This window comes from Entelurus aequoreus, linkage group LG04 (assembly GCF_033978785.1).
Source record: "Entelurus aequoreus isolate RoL-2023_Sb linkage group LG04, RoL_Eaeq_v1.1, whole genome shotgun sequence".
Classification (NCBI taxonomy): domain Eukaryota; kingdom Metazoa; phylum Chordata; class Actinopteri; order Syngnathiformes; family Syngnathidae; genus Entelurus; species Entelurus aequoreus.
In genome coordinates, this window is record NC_084734.1 from 10466562 (window position 1) to 10486515 (window position 19954).

At 40.6% G+C, this 19954-nt stretch overlaps 1 protein-coding gene across 1 annotated transcript; it reads right to left on the bottom strand.

Annotated features, from left to right (window-relative positions):
- Window positions 1-1221: 1221 nt before the first annotated feature.
- ints5 (integrator complex subunit 5) lies at window positions 1222-19696 on the bottom strand. The gene is made up of 4 exons (XM_062043420.1): window positions 19351-19696; window positions 15842-16094; window positions 9142-11112; window positions 1222-2059 (listed from the first exon to the last, which is right to left on the bottom strand). Exons 1-4 carry the CDS (start codon window positions 19434-19436, stop codon window positions 1352-1354), a joined length of 3018 nt encoding a protein of 1005 aa, XP_061899404.1. The 5' UTR covers window positions 19437-19696; the 3' UTR covers window positions 1222-1351.
- Between the last annotated feature and the right edge of the window lie 258 nt (window positions 19697-19954).

A 19954-nucleotide genomic window follows, 5' to 3' on the forward strand; every position in this document is an offset into this window, starting at 1 on the left:
TCTCCAGCACTCCTAGAGTCATGAAGCAATGTCTCTCAAAGCTGAAACCTCCAGCACTCCTAGAGTCATGAAGCAATGTCTCTCAGAGCTGGAATCTCCAGCACTCGTAGAGTCATGAGGCAATGTCTCTCAGAGCTGAAACCTCCAGCACTCCTAGAGTCATGAAGCCATGTCTCTCAGAGCTGGAACCTCCAGCACTCCTAGAGTCATGAAGCCATGTCTCTCAGAGCTGAAACCTCCAGCACTCCTAGAGTCATGAAGCAATGTCTCTCAGAGCTGAAACCTCCAGCACTCCTAGAGTCATGAAGCCATGTCTCTCAGAGCTGAAACCTCCAGCACTCCTAGAGTCATGAAGCCATGTCTCTCAGAGCTGGAACCTCCAGCACTCCTAGAGTCATGAAGCCATGTCTCTCAGAGCTGGAACCTCCAGCACTCCTAGAGTCATGAAGCCATGTCCCTCAGAGCTGAAACCTCCAGCACTCCTAGAGTCATGAAGCCATGTCTCTCAGAGCTGAAACCTCCAGCACTCCTAGAGTCATGAAGCCATGTCTCTCAGAGCTGGAACCTCCAGCACTCCTAGAGTCATGAAGCCATGTCTCTCAGAGCTGGAACCTCCAGCACTCCTAGAGTCATGAAGCCATGTCCCTCAGAGCTGAAACCTCCAGCACTCCTAGAGTCATGAAGCCATGTCTCTCAGAGCTGAAACCTCCAGCACTCCTAGAGTCATGAAGCCATGTCTCTCAGAGCTGAAACCTCCAGCACTCTTAGAGTCATGAAGCCATGTCTCTCAGAGCTGGAACCTCCAGCACTCCTAGAGTCATGAAGCCATGTCCCTCAGAGCTGAAACCTCCAGCACTCCTAGAGTCATGAAGCCATGTCTCTCAGAGCTGGAATCTCCAGCACTCCTAGAGTCATGAAGGAATGTCTCTCAGAGCTGGAATCTCCAGCACTCCTAGAGTCATGAAGCCATGTCTCTCAGAGCTGAAACCTCCAGCACTCCTAGAGTCAATAAGCCATGTCTCTCAGAGCTGAAACCTCCAACACTCCTAGAGTCATGAAGCAATGTCTCTCAAAGCTGAAACCTCCAGCACTCCTAGAGTCATGAAGCAATGTCTCTCAGAGCTGGAACCTCCAGCACTCCTAGAGTCATGAAGCAATGTCTCTCAGAGCTGAAACCTCCAGCACTCCTAAAGTCATGAAGCAATGTCTCTCAGAGCTGGAATCTCCAGCACTCCTAGAGTCATGAAGCAATGTCTCTCAGAGCTGGAATCTCTGGCACTCCTAGAGTCATGAAGCAATGTCTCTCAGAGCTGAAACCTCCAGCACTCCTAGAGTCATGAAGCAATGTCTCTCAGAGCTGGAATCTCCAGCACAGGTGTCCCAGTCTGTCGATGTTCTTGTGCAGGACACTGTGGATGGGCGACACGTATCGCGCCACGTCACCGTCCCGAGAGAAATCCCTGCAGAACAGACCTTTCTCTGGGTTGAAGATGAACTTCTGAGGCATGGGACCATTGGCCCTCACATATTCCCAGACCGCCAGGAGCAGCAGGCGCACCTCGAAGGGAGCCAGGTGGGGAAAGGCCTCATGGACGTTGGCCAGCACAGGAGGCAGGAGCTGGCCCTCTCCCATGCAGGACACCAGGAGGCAGGAGGCCTGCAGGTGCCACCAGGAGTCCGTGGATGAGGCCCCGCGACACGCCTCCCAGTGGGCCAGCAGGGTGGCCAGGAGGCCTCGCAGCATGGCCGAGCAGTAGCACAGAGCCGGGCGCCCTGCTGCCACCACCTGAAGCAGGGGGAAGAGCACAGGGTGGGCCTCGAAGCAGCGGCGGATGTGAATGTCTCGCTCCACCGTGGTGCGGGCGTGGTCCTCTGGAGGCCAGGACAGCTCCCCGTTGGCCACGTCCGGACATACGTTCTCCACCAGGGTGACGGCGACCACTTTGGCTGCCTCGGCGTTGATGGGCTGGGGCTCGTCTGGGTCTGACGGCGTCCGTGAGCCGCTGAGACCAGAGGAGCTGCAACACTGGACCACGACAGTCAGCAGAGTCTGGATGTTCTGAAGAGATGACAAACACACAATTAGTACACTCACACTTTATACCAGGCCTGGGCAATTATTTTAACTCGGGGGCCAAATTTAGAGAAAAAAATGTGTCTGGGGGCCGGTATATCTGATTTTTAGGAACACTAATACAAAACCTCACAATAATGTCTGAATGCTAAAAACTTTATGACAGACCGCCTTAAAAAACGGAATTATAATTTTTTTTACTGAATGAGACACCCAGAATGTACATGAAAATAAAGGAAGTGGGATCTACAATATTAACTATGAACGACAAAACACTGAATATTGACAACATATGAACTTCACACCCCCTCTCCATCGACATATTTTACAATCACACAACAAAATGCAACAAACAGCGAAATATGAACGCGAAGGGTAAAAAAAAACAACCCACACCAATCTGACATATCTGATACATCACTAAGCTTTAGAACTTTGTTGTAAAAATCTCCTTCCGCATTTCAGGCTGCCCGCTCTTGAAAAACTATGCGGAAACGCTTCCCACCCACCCTGCTTAGTGCCTCATCTGAGCTGCTGTGATTTAGATTACCATAGTAACTCATTAGATGACCATAGTAACTAATTAGATGACCATAGTAACTAATTAGATTACCATAGTAACTCATTAGATCACCATAGTAACTAATTTGATTACCTTAGTAACTAGTATATCATGCAAAAGCTCAGATTCCAACCATTGAAATACTTAGTATAGTTGAAGAATTACGGTCATTAGAAAACATGACTGCACATCATAATGGCAGCTACACTTTCCATCTTGAAGATCTAAAGAAATTATTTGGGAATGTCGGGCGGGCCGGATTGAAAAACTTAACGGGCCGCATGTGGCCTTCATTTGCCCAGGTTTGCTTTATACAGTCCTGGTCAAAAGTCTACATACACTTGTAAAGAACATCATGTCATGGCTGTCTTCTTATTTTGTTGTGATAGAGTGATTGGAGCACATACTTGTTGGTCACAAAAAACATTCATGAAGTTTGCGTCTTTTATGAATTTATTATGGGTCTACTGAAAATGTGAGCAAATGTGCTGGGTCAAAAGTATACATACAGCAATTACTGTAACATATTATTTTCGGGCCTCCCTATGTCTAGCATTAAAAGATTACAGTTGGTACAAAATGCGGCTGCTAGACTTTTGACAAAAACAAGAAAGTTTGATCATATTACGCCTATACTGGCTCACCTGCACTGGCTTCCTGTGCACTTAAGATGCGACTTTAGGGTTTTACTACTTACGTATAAAATACTACAAGGTCAAGCTCCTGCCTATCTTGCCGATTGTATTGTACCATATGTCCCGGCAAGAAATCTGCGTTCAAAGAACTCCGGCTTATTAGTGATTCCCAGAGCCCAAAAAAAGTCTGCGGGCTATAGAGCGTTTTCTATTCGGGCTCCAATACTATGGAATGCCCTCCCGGTGAAAGTTAGAGATGCTACCTCAGTAGAAGCATTTAAGTCTCATCTTAAAACTCATTTGTATACTCTAGCCTTTAAATAGACTCCCTTTTTAGACCAGTTGATCTGCCGTTTCTTTTCTTTTCTCCTCTGCTCCCCTCTCCCTTATGGAGGGGGAGTTGCACAGGTCCGGTGGCCATGGATGAAGTGCTGGTTGTGCATCGGTTGGGGACATCTCTACGCTGCTGACCCGTCTCCGCTCGGGATGGTTCCTGCTGGCCCCACTATGGACTGGACTTTCGCTGATGTGTTGGATCCGCTGTGGACTGGACTTTCACAATATTATGTCAGACCCACTCCACATCCATTGCTTTCGGTCTCCCCTAGAGGGGGGGGAGGGGTACCCACATATGCGGTCCTCTCCAAGGTTTCTCATAGTCAATCACATTGACGTCCCACTGGGGTGAGTTTTCCTTGCCCGTATGTGGGCTCTGTACCGAGGATGTCGTTGTGGCTTGTACAGCCCTTTGAGACACTTGTGATTTAGGGCTATATAAATAAACATTGATTGATTGATTGACAGCAATGTTAATATTTGCTTCCATGTCCCTTGGCAAGTTTCACTGCAATAAGGCGCTTTTGGTAGCCATCCACAAGCTTCTGCTTGAATTTTTGACCACAAAATTGCTGCAGTTCAGCTAAATGTGTTGCTTTTCTGACATGGACTTGTTTCTTCAGCATTGTCCACACCTTTAAGTCAGAACTTTGGGAGGGCTATTCTAAAACCTTCATTCTAGCCTGATTTAGCCATTCCTTTACCACTTTTGAGGTGTGTTTGGGGTCATTGTCCTGTTGGAACACCCAACTGCGCCCAAGACCCAACCTCCGGGCTGATGATTTTAGCTTGTCCTGAAGAATTTGGAGGTAATCCTCCTTTTTCATTGTCCCACTTACTCTCTGTAAAGCAGCAGTTCCATTGGCAGCAAAACAAGCCCAGAGCATAATACTACCACCACCATGCTTGACGGTAGGAATTGGTGTTCCTAGGATTAAAGGCCTCACCTTTTCTCCTCCAAACATATTGCTGGGTATTGTGGCCAAACAGCTCCATTTTTGTTTCATCTGACCACAGAACTTTCCTCCAGAAGGTCTTATCTTTGTCCATGTGATGTCAGAACTAAACTTCATGAATGTTTTTTGTGACCAACATGTGCGTGCTCTAGAGATGCGCGGATAGGCAATTATTTCATCCGCAACCGCATCACAAAAGTCGTCATCCACCCGCCATCCACCCGAACTAACATTTTATCAAAACCACACCCGCCCGCCACCCACCCGTTGTTATATATCTAATATAGACGATGCAAGGCATTAGTGAGGATAGAAAGCTTTTGCCTGTTAAAGAAAGGAGACTGATCCAATGCAGCAGAGACATTCAATGCGTGCCACGCATGAATATCTCTTGGCCACGCATTAGAGGCTAAGAGATATTAATGCGTGATAATATTATTTATCATTATTATAATATTAATGTCATTTCCATTAAGAAAGTGTTGACTATTGTTGCCAATGCCCTCAGATCAGAAGTGCGTTCCTCACACTTTGTGTGCGCAGAACGATGCTTTTAAGAAGTTAAAAAAATGTTTTAGAAAGACAAGGCCTATATTTTCGTTAGGTAAAAAAAATGTTCTGAATTTATTTCAATGAATATTAACTTGTTAACGTTATAATGCTCAAATAGGGATGAGGGCGGGGTGCACAGTGAAACAGTGAACAATTTCTGGTCTTTTTTTCCCCTGGTCTTTAGTATTCCCTTTTTTAGTTTGTCGCGTACTGCGTTTGCTGCCGGCGGTGCCATCTTTTTTTTTCTTTTCTTCTTCTTCTGTTGTGTTGTGTTGATTGACACCAGGTGCGCTGCAGCAGTGCTTGATGAATAATTGCCTGTTTCAAAGAGTGCTGCTCGTTTTTCGTATGTGGGTAGCAACATTTAACTATGTATATATATTTCCAAATTGTTTCAACCGCCACCCGCCCGAATCTATTTAAAATCTATTTTTTTCGTCATACATCCGCCGGTCTCTCGGGTGTGTCCGCAACCCGCGCATGTCTAGCGTGCTCTTATCACTCTGTCACAAAAAAATAAGAGTTGTACCGTATTTTTTGGACTATAAGTTGCAGTTTTTTTCATAGTTTGGCTGGGGGTGCGACTTATACTCAGGAGCGACTTATGTGTGAAATGATTAACACATTAGCGTAAAATATCAAATAATATTATTTATCTCGTTCACGTAAGAGACTAGACGTATAAGATTTCATGGGATTTAGCGATTAGGAGTGACAGATTGTTTGGTAAACGTATAGCATGTTCTATATGTTATAGTTATTTGAATGACTCTTACCATAATATGTTACGTTAACATACCAGGCACGTTCTCAGTTGGTTATTTATGCCTCATATAACGTACACTTATTCAGCCTGTTGTTCACTATTCTTTATTTATTTTAACTTGCCTTTCAAATGTCTATTCTTGGTGTTGGCTTTTATCAAATACATTTCCCCCAAAAATGCGACTTATACTCCTGTGCGACTTACATATGTTTTTTTCCTTCTTTATTATGCATTTATACTTATACTTTGAAAAATACGGTACATACAGCAATGTTAATATTTGCTTACATGTCCCTTGGCAAGTTTCACTGCAATAAGGCGCTTTTGGTAGCCACCCACAAGCTTCTGCTTGAATTTTTGACCACTCCTCTTGACAAAATGTGTTGGTTTTCTGACATGGACTTGTTTCTTCAGCATTGTCCACACGTTTAAGTCAGTACTTTGGGAAGGCCATTCTAAAACCTTCATTCTAGCCTGATTTAGCCATTCCTTTACCACTTTTGAGGTGTGTTTGGGGTCATTGTCCTGTTGGAACACCCAACTGCGCCCAAGACCCAACCTCCGGGCTGATGATTTTAGCTTGTCCTGAAGAATTTGGAGGTAATCCTCCTTTTTCATTGTCCCATTTAAAGCACCAGTTCCATTGGCAGCAAAACAAGCCCAGAGCATAATACTACCACCACCATGCTTGGCGGTAGGGATGGTGTTCCTGGGATTAAAGGCCTCACCTTTTCTCCTCCAAACATATTGCTGGGTATTGTGGCCAAACAGCTCCATTTTTGTTTCATCTGACCACATAACTTTCCTCCAGAAGGTCTTAATTTTGTCCATGTGATGTCAGATGAAACAAAAATGGAGCTGTTTGGCCACAATACCCAGCAATATGTTTGGATGAGAACACCATTCCTACCGTCAAGCATGGTGGTGGTAGTATTATGCTCTGGGCCTGTTTTACTGCCAATGTAACTGGTGCTTTACAGAGAGTAAATGGGACAATGACCTCCAAATTCTTCAGGACAAGCTAAAATCATCAGCCCGGAGGTTGGGTCTTGGGCGCAGTTGGGTGTTCCAACAGGACAATGACCCCAAACACACCTCAAAAGTGGTCAAGAAATGGCTAAATCAGACTAGAATGAAGGTTTTAGAATGGCCTTCCCAAAGTCCTGACTTAAAGGTGTGGACAATGCTGAAGAAACAAGTCCATGTCAGAAAAGCAACACATTTAGCTGAACTGCACACATTTTGTGGTCAAAAATTCAAGCAGAAGCTTGTGGATGGCTACCAAAAGCGCCTTATTGCAGTGAAACTTGCCAAGGGACATGTAAGCAAATATTAACATTGCTGTATGTATACTTTTGACCCTCGCATTTTCAGTAGACCCATAATAAATTCATAAAAGAAGCAAACTTCATGAATGTTTTTTTGTGACCAACAAGTATGTGCTCCAATCACTCTATCACAAAAAAAATAAGAGTTGTAGAAATGATTGGAAACTGAAGACAGCCATGACATGATGTTCTTTACAAACTCGGTCGAGGCGTTACGTTCCAAGACAAAACAGACTTGGTCAAGGCGAGGAGATTATAATCAGAGGAATGTTACATTTGAAATAAAAGTGTTAATATTTAATATATTTTTCTCCTGGTCCATATTTTCCGTAGGTCATAAAAATATCAATAATTATTGCTATCGAACAATATAAAAAAGTTAAATCATGATGCAGTTTTCAGCCCTAGCTTGTAGTAATAAATATGATTGGAACATTTGAGCACTATATTTGTCTTTAATTACAATAAGTGTAATGAAACATGTCTGCCATACAATGCATGTTTAAGTCTTTCTTTTTTCATATACCGCAATAATATCATACTGTGGCCTTAATACTGTGATCATTTCGTCCTAGGGATGATGTTTGATAAGAAATTATCGAGTTCGAGCCTATTATCGAATCCTATTATCGAACCGATTCCTTATCAATTCTCTTATCGAATCCAGATAGGTTGTTGTATATGGAAAAAAAAACAATATTTGGTTTAACAAAAGACCACTTTTATTTTATAAGAAAAAAATTAAATAAATAAATAAATATTGACTTTTACCCCCCTAAAAAAAATATAAAAAAATACTGTTGTTACCCAAAGTATATTAAGTAAGATTTTTCAGAAAAACAAATATATACAGTAACACAAAAACAACCTGTCTCTGTGATCACTATAGGTGTATAAATAATAATATAGTGTTAAATAAAATCAGTCCCTTGGGCACAAAACTGAAAATAATACAGCTCTCCAAAAAGTGCACTTCTGCTGCTATTGGAACATACTAACTACACACACAGGCAGACAGCTAACAAACAATCAAAGACGTCTAATAAAGTCCCAAAGCAGATTAATCCATTTAGGCTCTTTATTGTTGTTGATCTTGCTTTGTCTTTTCCTATCTTTACTTTTGTCTTGCACTGGACTGTTATTATTATTTTATTTTAACAGAAATACACACAATGACAAATGTATAAGCTATGTGATTCAATTAACATACTCAAATTTAATACACTGTAAATATTAGCTTCACACAAATATACAGTACTATCATCAAACAAATACTTCTGAGTGTGGAAACTATTTAGATGGTGGAAATATACGACTGGCAGCCATTTTAAGTCCTCAAATCACCCATTGAAACAGTGCACAAAAATCGGTTTTCAATAAACATCTTAGTTTTAAACTTAACCACTTTCCACCTTAATATTGAGTTACATAAACAAGTTAAACAGTTTACTTACAGACTCATCTTTTCCAAGGCTTGTAGGAGCGAACACAACTTGTCTACTTCTCAATTGTCTCATGAACTGAACTGTCTCGCCAACCTGGAAATGCCCAGACTAATGACGCGTAGTATTTTCATATCGCCACAAGGTGTCAGTAAGAGTCTACAATCAAATGGGCATAACATTGCCCATTTGGGATTCGTTCCCAGGGATTTGAATAAAGAACCAACTCTTTTTCTTTACTATAGTGGTCTCGATAACGGGTACCGGTTCTCAAAAAGGGATTCGAGTCCGAGGACTCGGTTCTTTTCTTATCGAACAACCGGGAAAATCGGTTTCGAGCACCATCCCTATTTCGTCCTGTGACATTCTGATATCCTTCATCGCTACCGTATCGGAAGGGAAAAGGCTGTATTGGGAGACATTATTGGAAGCAAACGAGACATGACAAGTGTGAGCTACAATGAAAGTGTACTAGTTAGATTGTATTTACCTGGATGACGCCTGACGGGTCAGGCTGAGGTACGTCTGTTGGAGTCTTCAGTCCCTTGCCGATCACCCCGGCGTGGAACACGGACCACACGCTTCCTGAGAAGTTGACCGTCGTCCCGAAACGACAGTTGATATCCAAGAGGGAGGCGCCGACATCAGGGGATCCTGAGTGTGATGGCAAAGGAGCGCCGGCCATGTCTGCAATCTGCCCTCCAAAGAGGTGGACGTTGCCTTTATGCAGCACTCCCTCCACCAGCTGCTGTAGCACCGCCTTGAGAGTGAGGGGCGAGTACGCGGCAAAACGGGACAGCAGCTGCACTGAGCAGCTCACGGCTTCTGCAGATAGCACGCCGTCCGTCCTCACCTTCCCCGCTTCCCCTCGCCGCCGAAGAGCCAGAAAGAAATGGGCGACGGCGGCCCGTGAGAGCAGGAGCAGGTGTGCCGGGGAGGAGGCGCGAGGGAGCGGACTGGCGGACAGGAGTCGCGCTGAGGCGTGGGATACCGCCGGGTCGCCGTGGAGGAGGAGTGGGCTGAAATCATGGAGGTGCAGGGAGACGGCGGACCCCGCCTGGACAGCCATGGTGGACTGAGCATCTGCTGTTCCTCTCTTGTCTTCATCTTGACTCTGGATGACGGTGGCCAGGTTCAGCAGCAGCTGCCTCAGCTGCCGCGCTCCCAGGATGTGCGTGTGGATCTGGGCCACGCAGTGAGCCACGGCGGCTGCAACCAGGCCCGCCATGCAGGACGAGAGGTTGTTGTGAAGCTGCCAGGCCAGGGCCAGCTCCTCGGGGTTGCGGGCCTGAGTGAGGAGCTGACAGAGAGCTTCTGTGGCCACGCTGGGACCTCCGTACACGGACAGCAGGCAGAGGAGCTGATGCAGCCAGACGTGGCGCTTTCTCTCCAGCCTCAGCGTCTCGGCACACAGCTCGCCCACGTGCGTCTGCAGCTCCTCCAGGAATGGGATGACAATCTGCGGCTGACGGGAGTGATGCGGGTGGCCGTCTGCCCCGTCTGCGCGGTTGTACACCAGCTTGTGGAGGTGCAAGAGCAGCATCTGCAGCAGGCTGTCGCAGCCTTCTCGCACACCTTCGTGCGGGGACGGCGTGGGGCCGGAGATGATGACCGAGGCCGGCGTGGCCGTGTCCGCCAGGAAGCGCAGGACCCGAGCTCCCCCTGATGGGCTTTGGCATATGAGGTGGACGGCCAGGCCCAGCATGTTGTCCAGTTCTTCTCTGGGGAGCCCCTGCAGCAAACTGTGCAGCTGCAGCAGGAGTGGAGGGCGCAGCAGCTCCACCAGCTCGGCAGACACGGCACCAAAGAGGTTCGGGGACATGGCAGCCAGCTGCAGGAGAAATGGTACTGCAGCACAACGCAGCTGAGGGGAACCTTCCCAGGAGCTGGAGGATGAAGTCGGGGACAAGGGACTGGAAGGGCTCAGGCTCTCCTGGAACATCCTGAGCAGCTCTTTCCGTATGCTGTCCGAGTGGTGTGCCGCCAGATGTCCCAGGATTCCCACCACCGAGCCGATCTTTGGCACCTTGCTGCCTTTGTCCACTCCGTTCACCACCAGCCCTTGGTCCTTGGCGCCGTACGAGCAGAAGTCTTTCAGCCCACAGGCCAGGACTCGGCTGATGATCGTCCCGGGGAAGGCGGAGCCGATATGAGCCACCACCCAGTCGAAATGCGGCGAGTGCAGCACGGAGGTGTCTAACAGTGCGTCCACACAGGCGTCGGGGCACCAGGCCAGCATGGCCGCCAAGCATTGAGAGTAGGCCTCCATGAGGGAACGAGTGGCAGCACAGGACATCCACAGCTGGAGAAGCTCGTTCAGGCCGGAGGAGTGGGGGGCCACCCTTCGGCCGGCATGCTTGCTGCTCAGCTGACCCAGCAAGTCCACGGCCCAGCTGGACACCAGAGGGGCCCAAGCCCGCGGGTTGAGGCGAATGAACTCCGACAGCACGCCATGAACCTCCTGTGGACAAACACGTATCTTTTGTAACATCCATTGCGCTCTTGAACGTAAACAGTACGGTATTTTTATTATCAAAACATTTTGTCATTTTTGTTACTGTTTACAAACTCAGGAAATAAGTCCCTGGACACAGGAGGGCTCTACAGGCCCAAACCAAAGGCTTTAAATTATAACAAGTAGTAGGAAAACTATTAATGCAAATTAATCTATGTCCATTATAAATTGGATTACAAATTTTGATGCAATTTCCCAGACTCAAAATCCCTGAAACATCTCGAGCAAGGCATTTGTCCAAGGAGTGTTACAAGTGGGCAGTTGAAGCGCTAGTGAAAGGCTGCAGAAGCAAATAAGTTGATATGGAAGTAGAAGAATAACTCTCCCCATGGCACATTGGACTACACAACAACATGACAAAGTATTGTGCTAGTGACAGAAGCAAATAAGAAGAATAACTATCTCCATGGCACATTGGACTACACAACAACATGACAAAGTATTGTGCTAGTGACAGAAGCAAATAAGAAGAATAACTCTCTCCATGGCACATTGGACTACACAACAACATGACAAAGTACTGTGCTAGTGACAGAAGCAAATAAGAAGAACTCTCTCCATGGCACATTGGACTAAACAACAACATGACAAAGTATTGTGCTAGTGACAGAAGCAAATAAGAAGAATAACTATCTCCATGGCACATTGGACTACACAACAACATGACAAAGTACTGTGCTAGTGACAGAAGCAAATAAGAAGAATTCTCTCCATGGCACATTGGACTACACAACAACATGACAAAGTATTGTGCTAGTGACAGAAGCAAATAAGAAGAATAACTATCTCCATGGCACATTGGACTACACAACAACATGACAAAGTACTGTGCTAGTGACAGAAGCAAATAAGAAGAACTCTCTCCATGGCACATTGGACTACACAACAACATGACAAAGTATTGTGCTAGTGACAGAAGCAAATAATAATAAGAAGAACTATCTCCATGGCACATTGGACTACACAACAACATGACAAAGTATTGTGCTAGTGACAGAAGCAAATAAGAAGAATAACTATCTCCATGGCACATTGGACTACACAACAACATGACAAAGTACTGTGCTAGTGACAGAAGCAAATAAGAAAAACTCTCTCCATGGCACATTGGACTACACAACAACATGACAAAGTATTGTGCTAGTGACAGAAGCAAATAAGAAAAACTCCCTCCATGGCACATTGGACTACACAACAACATGACAAAGTATTGTGCTAGTGACAGAAGCAAATAAGAAGAATAACTTCCTCCATGGCACATTGGACTACACAACAACATGACAAAGTACTGTGCTAGTGACAGAAGCAAATAAGAAGAAGAACTCTCTCCATGGCACATTGGACTACACAACAACATGACAAAGTACTGTATTTAGACATTGCATTATTGTAAATGTATATGTACATATACATATACACACACATACATATATATATACACATACTGTATATGTATGTATATATACATACCTATGTATGTATGTATGTATGTATGTATATACAGTATGTATGTAAGTATGTATATACAGTATGTATGTATATATATATATTTGTATGTATGTAATATATATATATTTGTATGTATGTAATATATATATATATGTATGTATGTAATATATATATATATATATATATTACATACATACATACATACATACATATATATATATATATATATATATATATATATATATATATATATATATATATATATATATATATATATATATATATATATATATGTATGTATGTATATTAGAGATGCGCGGTTTGCGGACACAACCGCGGAGTCCGCGGATAATCCGTCGGGCGGATGCATGACGAAAAAAATAGATTTTAAATAGATTCGGGCGGGTGGCGGTTGAACCAATTTGGAAATATATATACATAGTTAAATGTTGTTACCCACATACGAAAAACAAGCAGCACTCTTTGAAACAGGCAATTATTCATCAGGCACTGCTGCAGCTGTCACGCCAAGGTGAGGTTCATGGCTGGTGAGGCACGGACTTCATCACAGTCAGATTTACAAACGTATGAACCCTAAAGAGTATCTTATTCACCATTTGATTGGCAGCAGTTAACGGGTTATGTTTAAAAGCTCATACCAGCATTCTCCCCTGCTTGGCACTCAGCATCAAGGGTTGGAATTGGGGGATAAATCACCAAAAATTATTCCCGGGCGCGGCGCCGCTGCTTCCCATTGCTCCCCTCACCTCCCAGGGGGTGAACAAGGGGATGGGTCAAATGCAGAGGACAAATTTCACCACACCTAGTGTGTGTGTGACAATCATTGGTACCGGTACTTTAACTTAACTTTACACATACAAACTGTAGCACACAAAAAAGCATATTTAATGGAAAAAAAACGTTATTATGGTCTTACCTTTACTTACAAATTAAGTCCATGCCCCGTTGTTGTGCTGGATTAATGCACTCCCGTCGTAGAATGCACCCCCTGACGGGAGTGTTGTATCAACTAAAGCCCACACTTAAACTTTCCACGTGCAAGATTGAATCTATTTAAAAAAGTTATTTAATAAGAAGCCAAAAAGTGCAAAAACAATAATGTTCGTGTTGGAGGAGTTGTGAATGAATGAAATAGGAAATCCGTGCTGCAGTCTGCAGGTGTACCTAATGTTGTGGCCCTGCGGTCATTCACAACTCCTCCAACATAGACATGATTGTTTTTGCACTTTTTGGCTTCTTATTAAATAACTTTTTTAAATAGTGTAACTGAGGGTTTATAAATGTCGCCTATACTGTATGAAACTACAAAATAATAAACACGGAGGCTCCAGTTTACACGAGGACCACTTTATTTACCTTCTTACAAAAACCTCCGCTCCACTCCAACGTGTCATCACGCCTTCAAAATAAGAGCGCAAGGCATATACTGTATAACAGCGTGTAACAGGAATTAAGATCACAAAGAGGAAAGCCCATAAAAATAGGTTACAATAGATTCAATCTTGCACGTGGAAACTTTAAGTGTGGGCTTTAGATGATATAACATGCACATGTATGTATGTATGTATATATGTATATACAGTACATGTATGTATGTATGTATGTATGTATGTATGTATATATGTATGTATATACAGTATATGTATGTATGTATGTATATATGTATGTATATACAGTAGGGATGTCCGATAATGGCTTTTTGCCGATATCCGATATTCCGATATTGTCCAACTCTTTAATTACAGATACCGATATCAACCGATACCGATATCAACCGATATATGCAGTCGTGGAATTAACACATTATTATGCCTAATTTGGACAACCATGTATGGTGAAGATAAGGTACTTTTAAAAAAAAAAAACAATAAAATAAGATAACTAAATTAAAAACATTTTCTTGAATAAAAAAACAGTTACATAGAAACTAGTAATGAATGAAAATGAGTAAAATTAACTGTTAAAGGTTAGTACTATTACTGGACCAGCAGCACGCACAATCATGTGTGCTTACGGACTGTATCCCTTGCAGACTGTATTGATATATATTGATATATAATGCAGGAACCAGAATATTGATAACAGAAAGAAATGGGGGGAGGGAGGTTTTTTGGGTTGGTGCACTAATTGTAAGTGTATCTTGTGTTTTTTATGTTGATTTAATAAAAAAAAACAACAAAAAAAAACAACCCAAAACGATACAGATAATTAAAAAAACGATACCGATAATTTCCGATATTACATTTTAACGCATTTATCGGCCGATAATATCGGCAGGCCGATATTATCGGACATCCCTAATATACAGTATATGTATGTATGTATATATGTATGTATATATGTATGTATATACAGTATATGTATGTATGTATGTATATATGTATGTATATACAGTATATGTATGTATGTATGTATGTATGTATATATGTATGTATATACAGTATATGTATGTATGTATGTATATATGTATGTATGTATGTATATACAGTATATATATGTATGTATGTATGTATATACAGTATATGTATGTATATATGTATGTATGTATATACAGTATATATATGTGTGTATGTATATACAGTATATGTATGTATGTATATATGTATGTATGTATATACAGTATATGTATGTATGTATGTATGTATGTATGTATATACAGTATATATATGTATGTATGTATATACAGTATATGTATGTATATATGTATGTATGTATATACAGTATATGTATGTATGTATATATGTATGTATGTATGTATATACAGTATATATATGTATGTATGTATATACAGTATATATATGTATGTATGTATGTATATACAGTATATGTATGTATGTATGTATATACAGTGTATGTATGTATGTATGTATGTATATACAGTATATGTATGTATGTATATATGTATGTATGTACAGTATATATATGTATGTATGTATGTATATACAGTATATGTATGTATGTATATATGTATGTATGTATGTATGTATGTATGTATGTATATACAGTATATGTATGTATGTATGTATGTATGTATATACAGTTTATGTATGTATGTATGTATGTATATACAGTTTATGTATGTATGTATATATATACAGTATATGTATGTATGTATGTATGTATATACAGTATATGTATGTATGTATGCTGACCCCACCTTGCTGTCAAGCTGACATGACATAGTGAAGATGTTGCATCTCCCCACCTGAATGATGTCCTCCAGGTTGAAGGTGATGCCAGAAGCTCCATCACTGTCAGTCTCCAGGGTGTGCAGGAAGAGGTTGACGTGCTCGTCATAGACGCCCCTCAGGTGCTCCAGCACGGCTCCTCGACAGGCCGGGACGGAGCGCAGCAGACGCACGGCGCAGCGGGCGTGTTCTCGCACGCTGAGCTTGCGACCCTGGACCGTGTCCACGCCACTGATGAAGGACTTGATCTCCTGGGAGAGCTCCTGGCCACTGACAGGACAAAGAACATTTAGGGCAGGGGTCACCAACGCGGTGCCCGCGGGCACCAGGTAGCCCGTAAGGACCAGATGAGTCGCCCGCTGGCCTGTTCTAAAAATAGCTCAAATAGCAGCACTTACCAGTGAGCTGCCTCTATTTTTTAAATTTTATTTATTTACTAGCAAGCTGGTCTCGCTTTGCTCAACATTTTTAATTCTAAGAGAGACAAAACTCAAATACAATTTGAAAATCCAAGAAAATATTTTAAAGACTTGGTCTTCACTTGTTTAAATACATTCATTAATTTTTTTACTTTGCTTCTTATAACTTTCAGAAAGACAATTTTAGAGAAAAAATACTACCTTAAAAATGATTTTAGGATTTTTAAACACATATACCTTTTTACCTTTTAAATTCCTTCCTCTTCTTTCCTGACAATTTAAATCAATGTTCAAGTAAATTAATTTTTTTTATTGTAAAGAATAATACATTAATTTTAATTTAATTATTCATTTTAGCTTCAGTTTTTTCGACGAAGAATATTTGTGAAATATTTCTTCAAACTTATTATGATTAAAATTCAAAAAAATGATTCTGGCAAATCTAGAAAATCTGTAGAATCCAAATTTAAATCTTATTTCAAAGTCTTTTGAATTTCTTTTAAAATTTTTGTTCTGGAAAATCTTGAAGAAATAATGATTTGTCTTTGTTAGAAATGTAACTTGGTCCAATTTGTTATATATTCTAACTAAGTGTAGATTGGATTTTAACCTATTTAAAACATGTCATCAAAATTCTAAAATTAATCTTAATCAGGAAAAATTATTCCATAAATTATTTTTTTAAATTTTTCAAAAAGATTCGAATTAGCTAGTTTTTCTCTTCTTTTTTTCGGTTGAATTTTGAATTTTAAAGAGTCGAAATTGAAGATAAACTATGTTTCAAAATTTAATTGTCATTTTTTTTCGTATTTACTCTTCTTTTAAACCGTTCAATTAAGTGTAAATATCATTAATTATTAATAGTAAAATAAAGTTAAAGGTAAATTGAGCAAATTGGCTATTTCTGGCAATTTATTTAAGTGTGTATCAAACTGGTAGCCCTTCGCATTAATCAGTACCCAAGAAGTAGCTCTTGGTTTCAAAAAGGTTGGTGACCCCTGATTTAGGGAGTTAGTTGGAATTGTGGTTAGCGTGTCAAGACCAGGTCTCTCCTGGGGTTTCTTCAGGAAGTTGGCAACTATAAAGTGTCCATCAGTGTAATAGTGGTGTTTCTATTTGTGTCCATTGTGTAGCCCACCTCTCACCCAAAAGTCAACTGGGATAGGCTCCAGCCCACCCGGGACCCGTACAATTGTTATGGAAATCACATTAAAATTGTTGATCAGTTCAAACCAGAGCGCGAATTAGCAGTTCCATACTTTTGTCTTATCTAGTCAAACTTAGAGCCAAGTTTACCGTATTTTTCGGACTATAAGTCGCTCCGGAGTATAAGTCGCTACGGAGTATAAGTCGCACCGGCCGAAAATGCATCATAAAGAAGGAAAAAAACATATATAAGTCGCACTGGAGTATAAGTCGCATTTTTGGGGGAAATGTATTTGATAAAAGCCAACACCAAGAATAGACATTTGAAAGGCAATTTAAAATAAATAAAGAATAGTGAACAACAGGCTGAATAAGTGTACGTTATATGAGGCATAAATAACCAACTGAGAACGTGCCTGGTATGTTAACGTAACATATTATGGTAAGAAGTGAGCTCTGCATGGTATATAATATAAAGTATATAATATAAAGAGTTGTTGCAGCCCTCACCTCAGCAGAGTGTGAGTGTGTGAGCTCTGCATGGTATATAATATTGCAGTATATAATATTGCAGTATGTAATATAAACTATATAATATTGCAGTATATAATATAAAGTATATATAATATATTACCTGAGTAGAGTGTGTGAGCTCTGCATGGTATATCATATAAAGTATATAATATTAAGTATATCATTATTGCAGTATATAATATTGCATTATATAATATAAAGTATATAATATTGCAGTATGTAATATATAATATTACCTGAGTAGAGTGTGTGAGTTCTGCATGGTATATAATATTGCAGTATATAATAATGCAGTACATAATATAAAGTATATAATATTGCAGTATATAATATTAAGTATATAATATTGCAGTATATAATATAAAGTATATAATATATAATATTACCTGAGTAGAGTGTGTGAGTTCTGCATGGTATATAATATAAAGTATATAATATTGCAGTATATACCATTACCTGAGTAGAGTGTGTGAGCTCTGCATGGTATATAATATAAAGTATATAATATATAATATTACCCGAGTAGAATGTGAGTTCTGCATGGTATATAATATAAAATATATATAATATAAAGTATATAAAGTATAATATATTACCTGAGTAGAGTGTGAGTGTGTGAGTTCTGCATGGTATATAATATAAAGTATATATAATATAAAGTATATAATATATAATATTACCTGAGTAGAGTGTGAGTTCTGCATGGTATATAATATAAAGTATATATAATATAAAGTATATAATATATAATATTACCTGAGTAGAGTGTGAGTGTGTGAGCTCTGCATGGTATATAATATAAAGTATATATAATATAAAGTATATAATATTACCTGAGTAGAGTGTGAGTTCTGCATGGTATATAATATAAAGTATATATAATATAAAGTATATATAATATAAAGTATATATAATATTACCTGAGTAGAGTGTGAGTGTGTGAGCTCTGCATGGTATATAATATAAAGTATATATAATATTACCTGAGTAGAGTGTGAGTGTGTGAGCTCTGCATGGTATATAATATAAAGTATATATAATATAAAGTATATAATATTACCTGAGTAGAGTGAGTGTGTGAGCTCTGCATGGTATATAATATAAAGTATATATAATATAAAGTATATAATATTACCTGAGTAGTGTGTGAGCTCTGCATGGTATATAATATAAAGTATATATAATATAAAGTATATAATATTACCTGAGTAGAGTGTGAGTGTGTGAGCTCTGCATGGTATATAATATAAAGTATATATAATATAAAGTATATAATATTACCTGAGTAGTGTGTGAGCTCTGCATGGTATATAATATAAAGTATATATAATATAAAGTATATAATATTACCTGAGTAGAGTGTGAGTGTGTGAGCTCTGCATGGTATATAATATAAAGTATATATAATATAAAGTATATAATATTACCTGAGTAGAGTGTGAGTGTGTGAGCCCTGCATGGCTTTCAGAGAACTCCCGTCAAACACCACCGACATCCTTTGCTCCTTTAACATCCAAGTTGTGCATCAAGAAGCTCCTTTAACATCCAAGTTGTACATCCACACGCTCGCTGGGGACTCTGTGGCTCTAAAGTGAGCGATAAAGACTCTTTTGTCCTATTAATGAAGACTCCTTTATGGCAGTAATGTCTGATAAACTGCGCCCAGGAACACAACCAAAGGGCGCTCCTTGGCCGGAAGTGGGTTCTTCTTCGACGGAGGCGACTGACACCGTTGGGAAGAACTGATGCTCACTAGCGCTGTCTAGTGTCCGATTCTTCTATTTTCTTCATTTTACTGATACTCACTAGCGCCGCCTGCTGTCCGCTTCTTCTTCTTCTTCTTCTTCTTCTTCTTCTTCTTCATTTTACTGATACTCACTAGCGCCCTTTAGTGTCCGTTTGAAATACCCCTTTGCTTCTTCTTTTTCTTCTTCATTTTACTGATGCTCACTAGCGCCCTCTAGTGTCCGTTTGAAATACCCCTTGCTTCTTCTTCTTCTTCATTTTACTGATTTTACTTTATTTTACTGA

What these genes read in the sequence shown, in the direction of transcription:
- ints5 (XM_062043420.1), bottom strand. Translation starts at nt 19,436, where the DNA reads ATGTTAAAGGAGCAAAGGATGTCGGTGGTGTTTGACGGGAGTTCTCTG. An exon ending in CACACTCACACTCTACTCAG is followed by an intron (nt 16,095 to 19,350) that starts GTAATATTATAT and finishes TTGTCCTGTCAG; the next exon opens with TGGCCAGGAGCTCTCCCAGG. An exon ending in ACCTGGAGGACATCATTCAG is followed by an intron (nt 11,113 to 15,841) that starts GTGGGGAGATGC and finishes GTTTGTCCACAG; the next exon opens with GAGGTTCATGGCGTGCTGTC.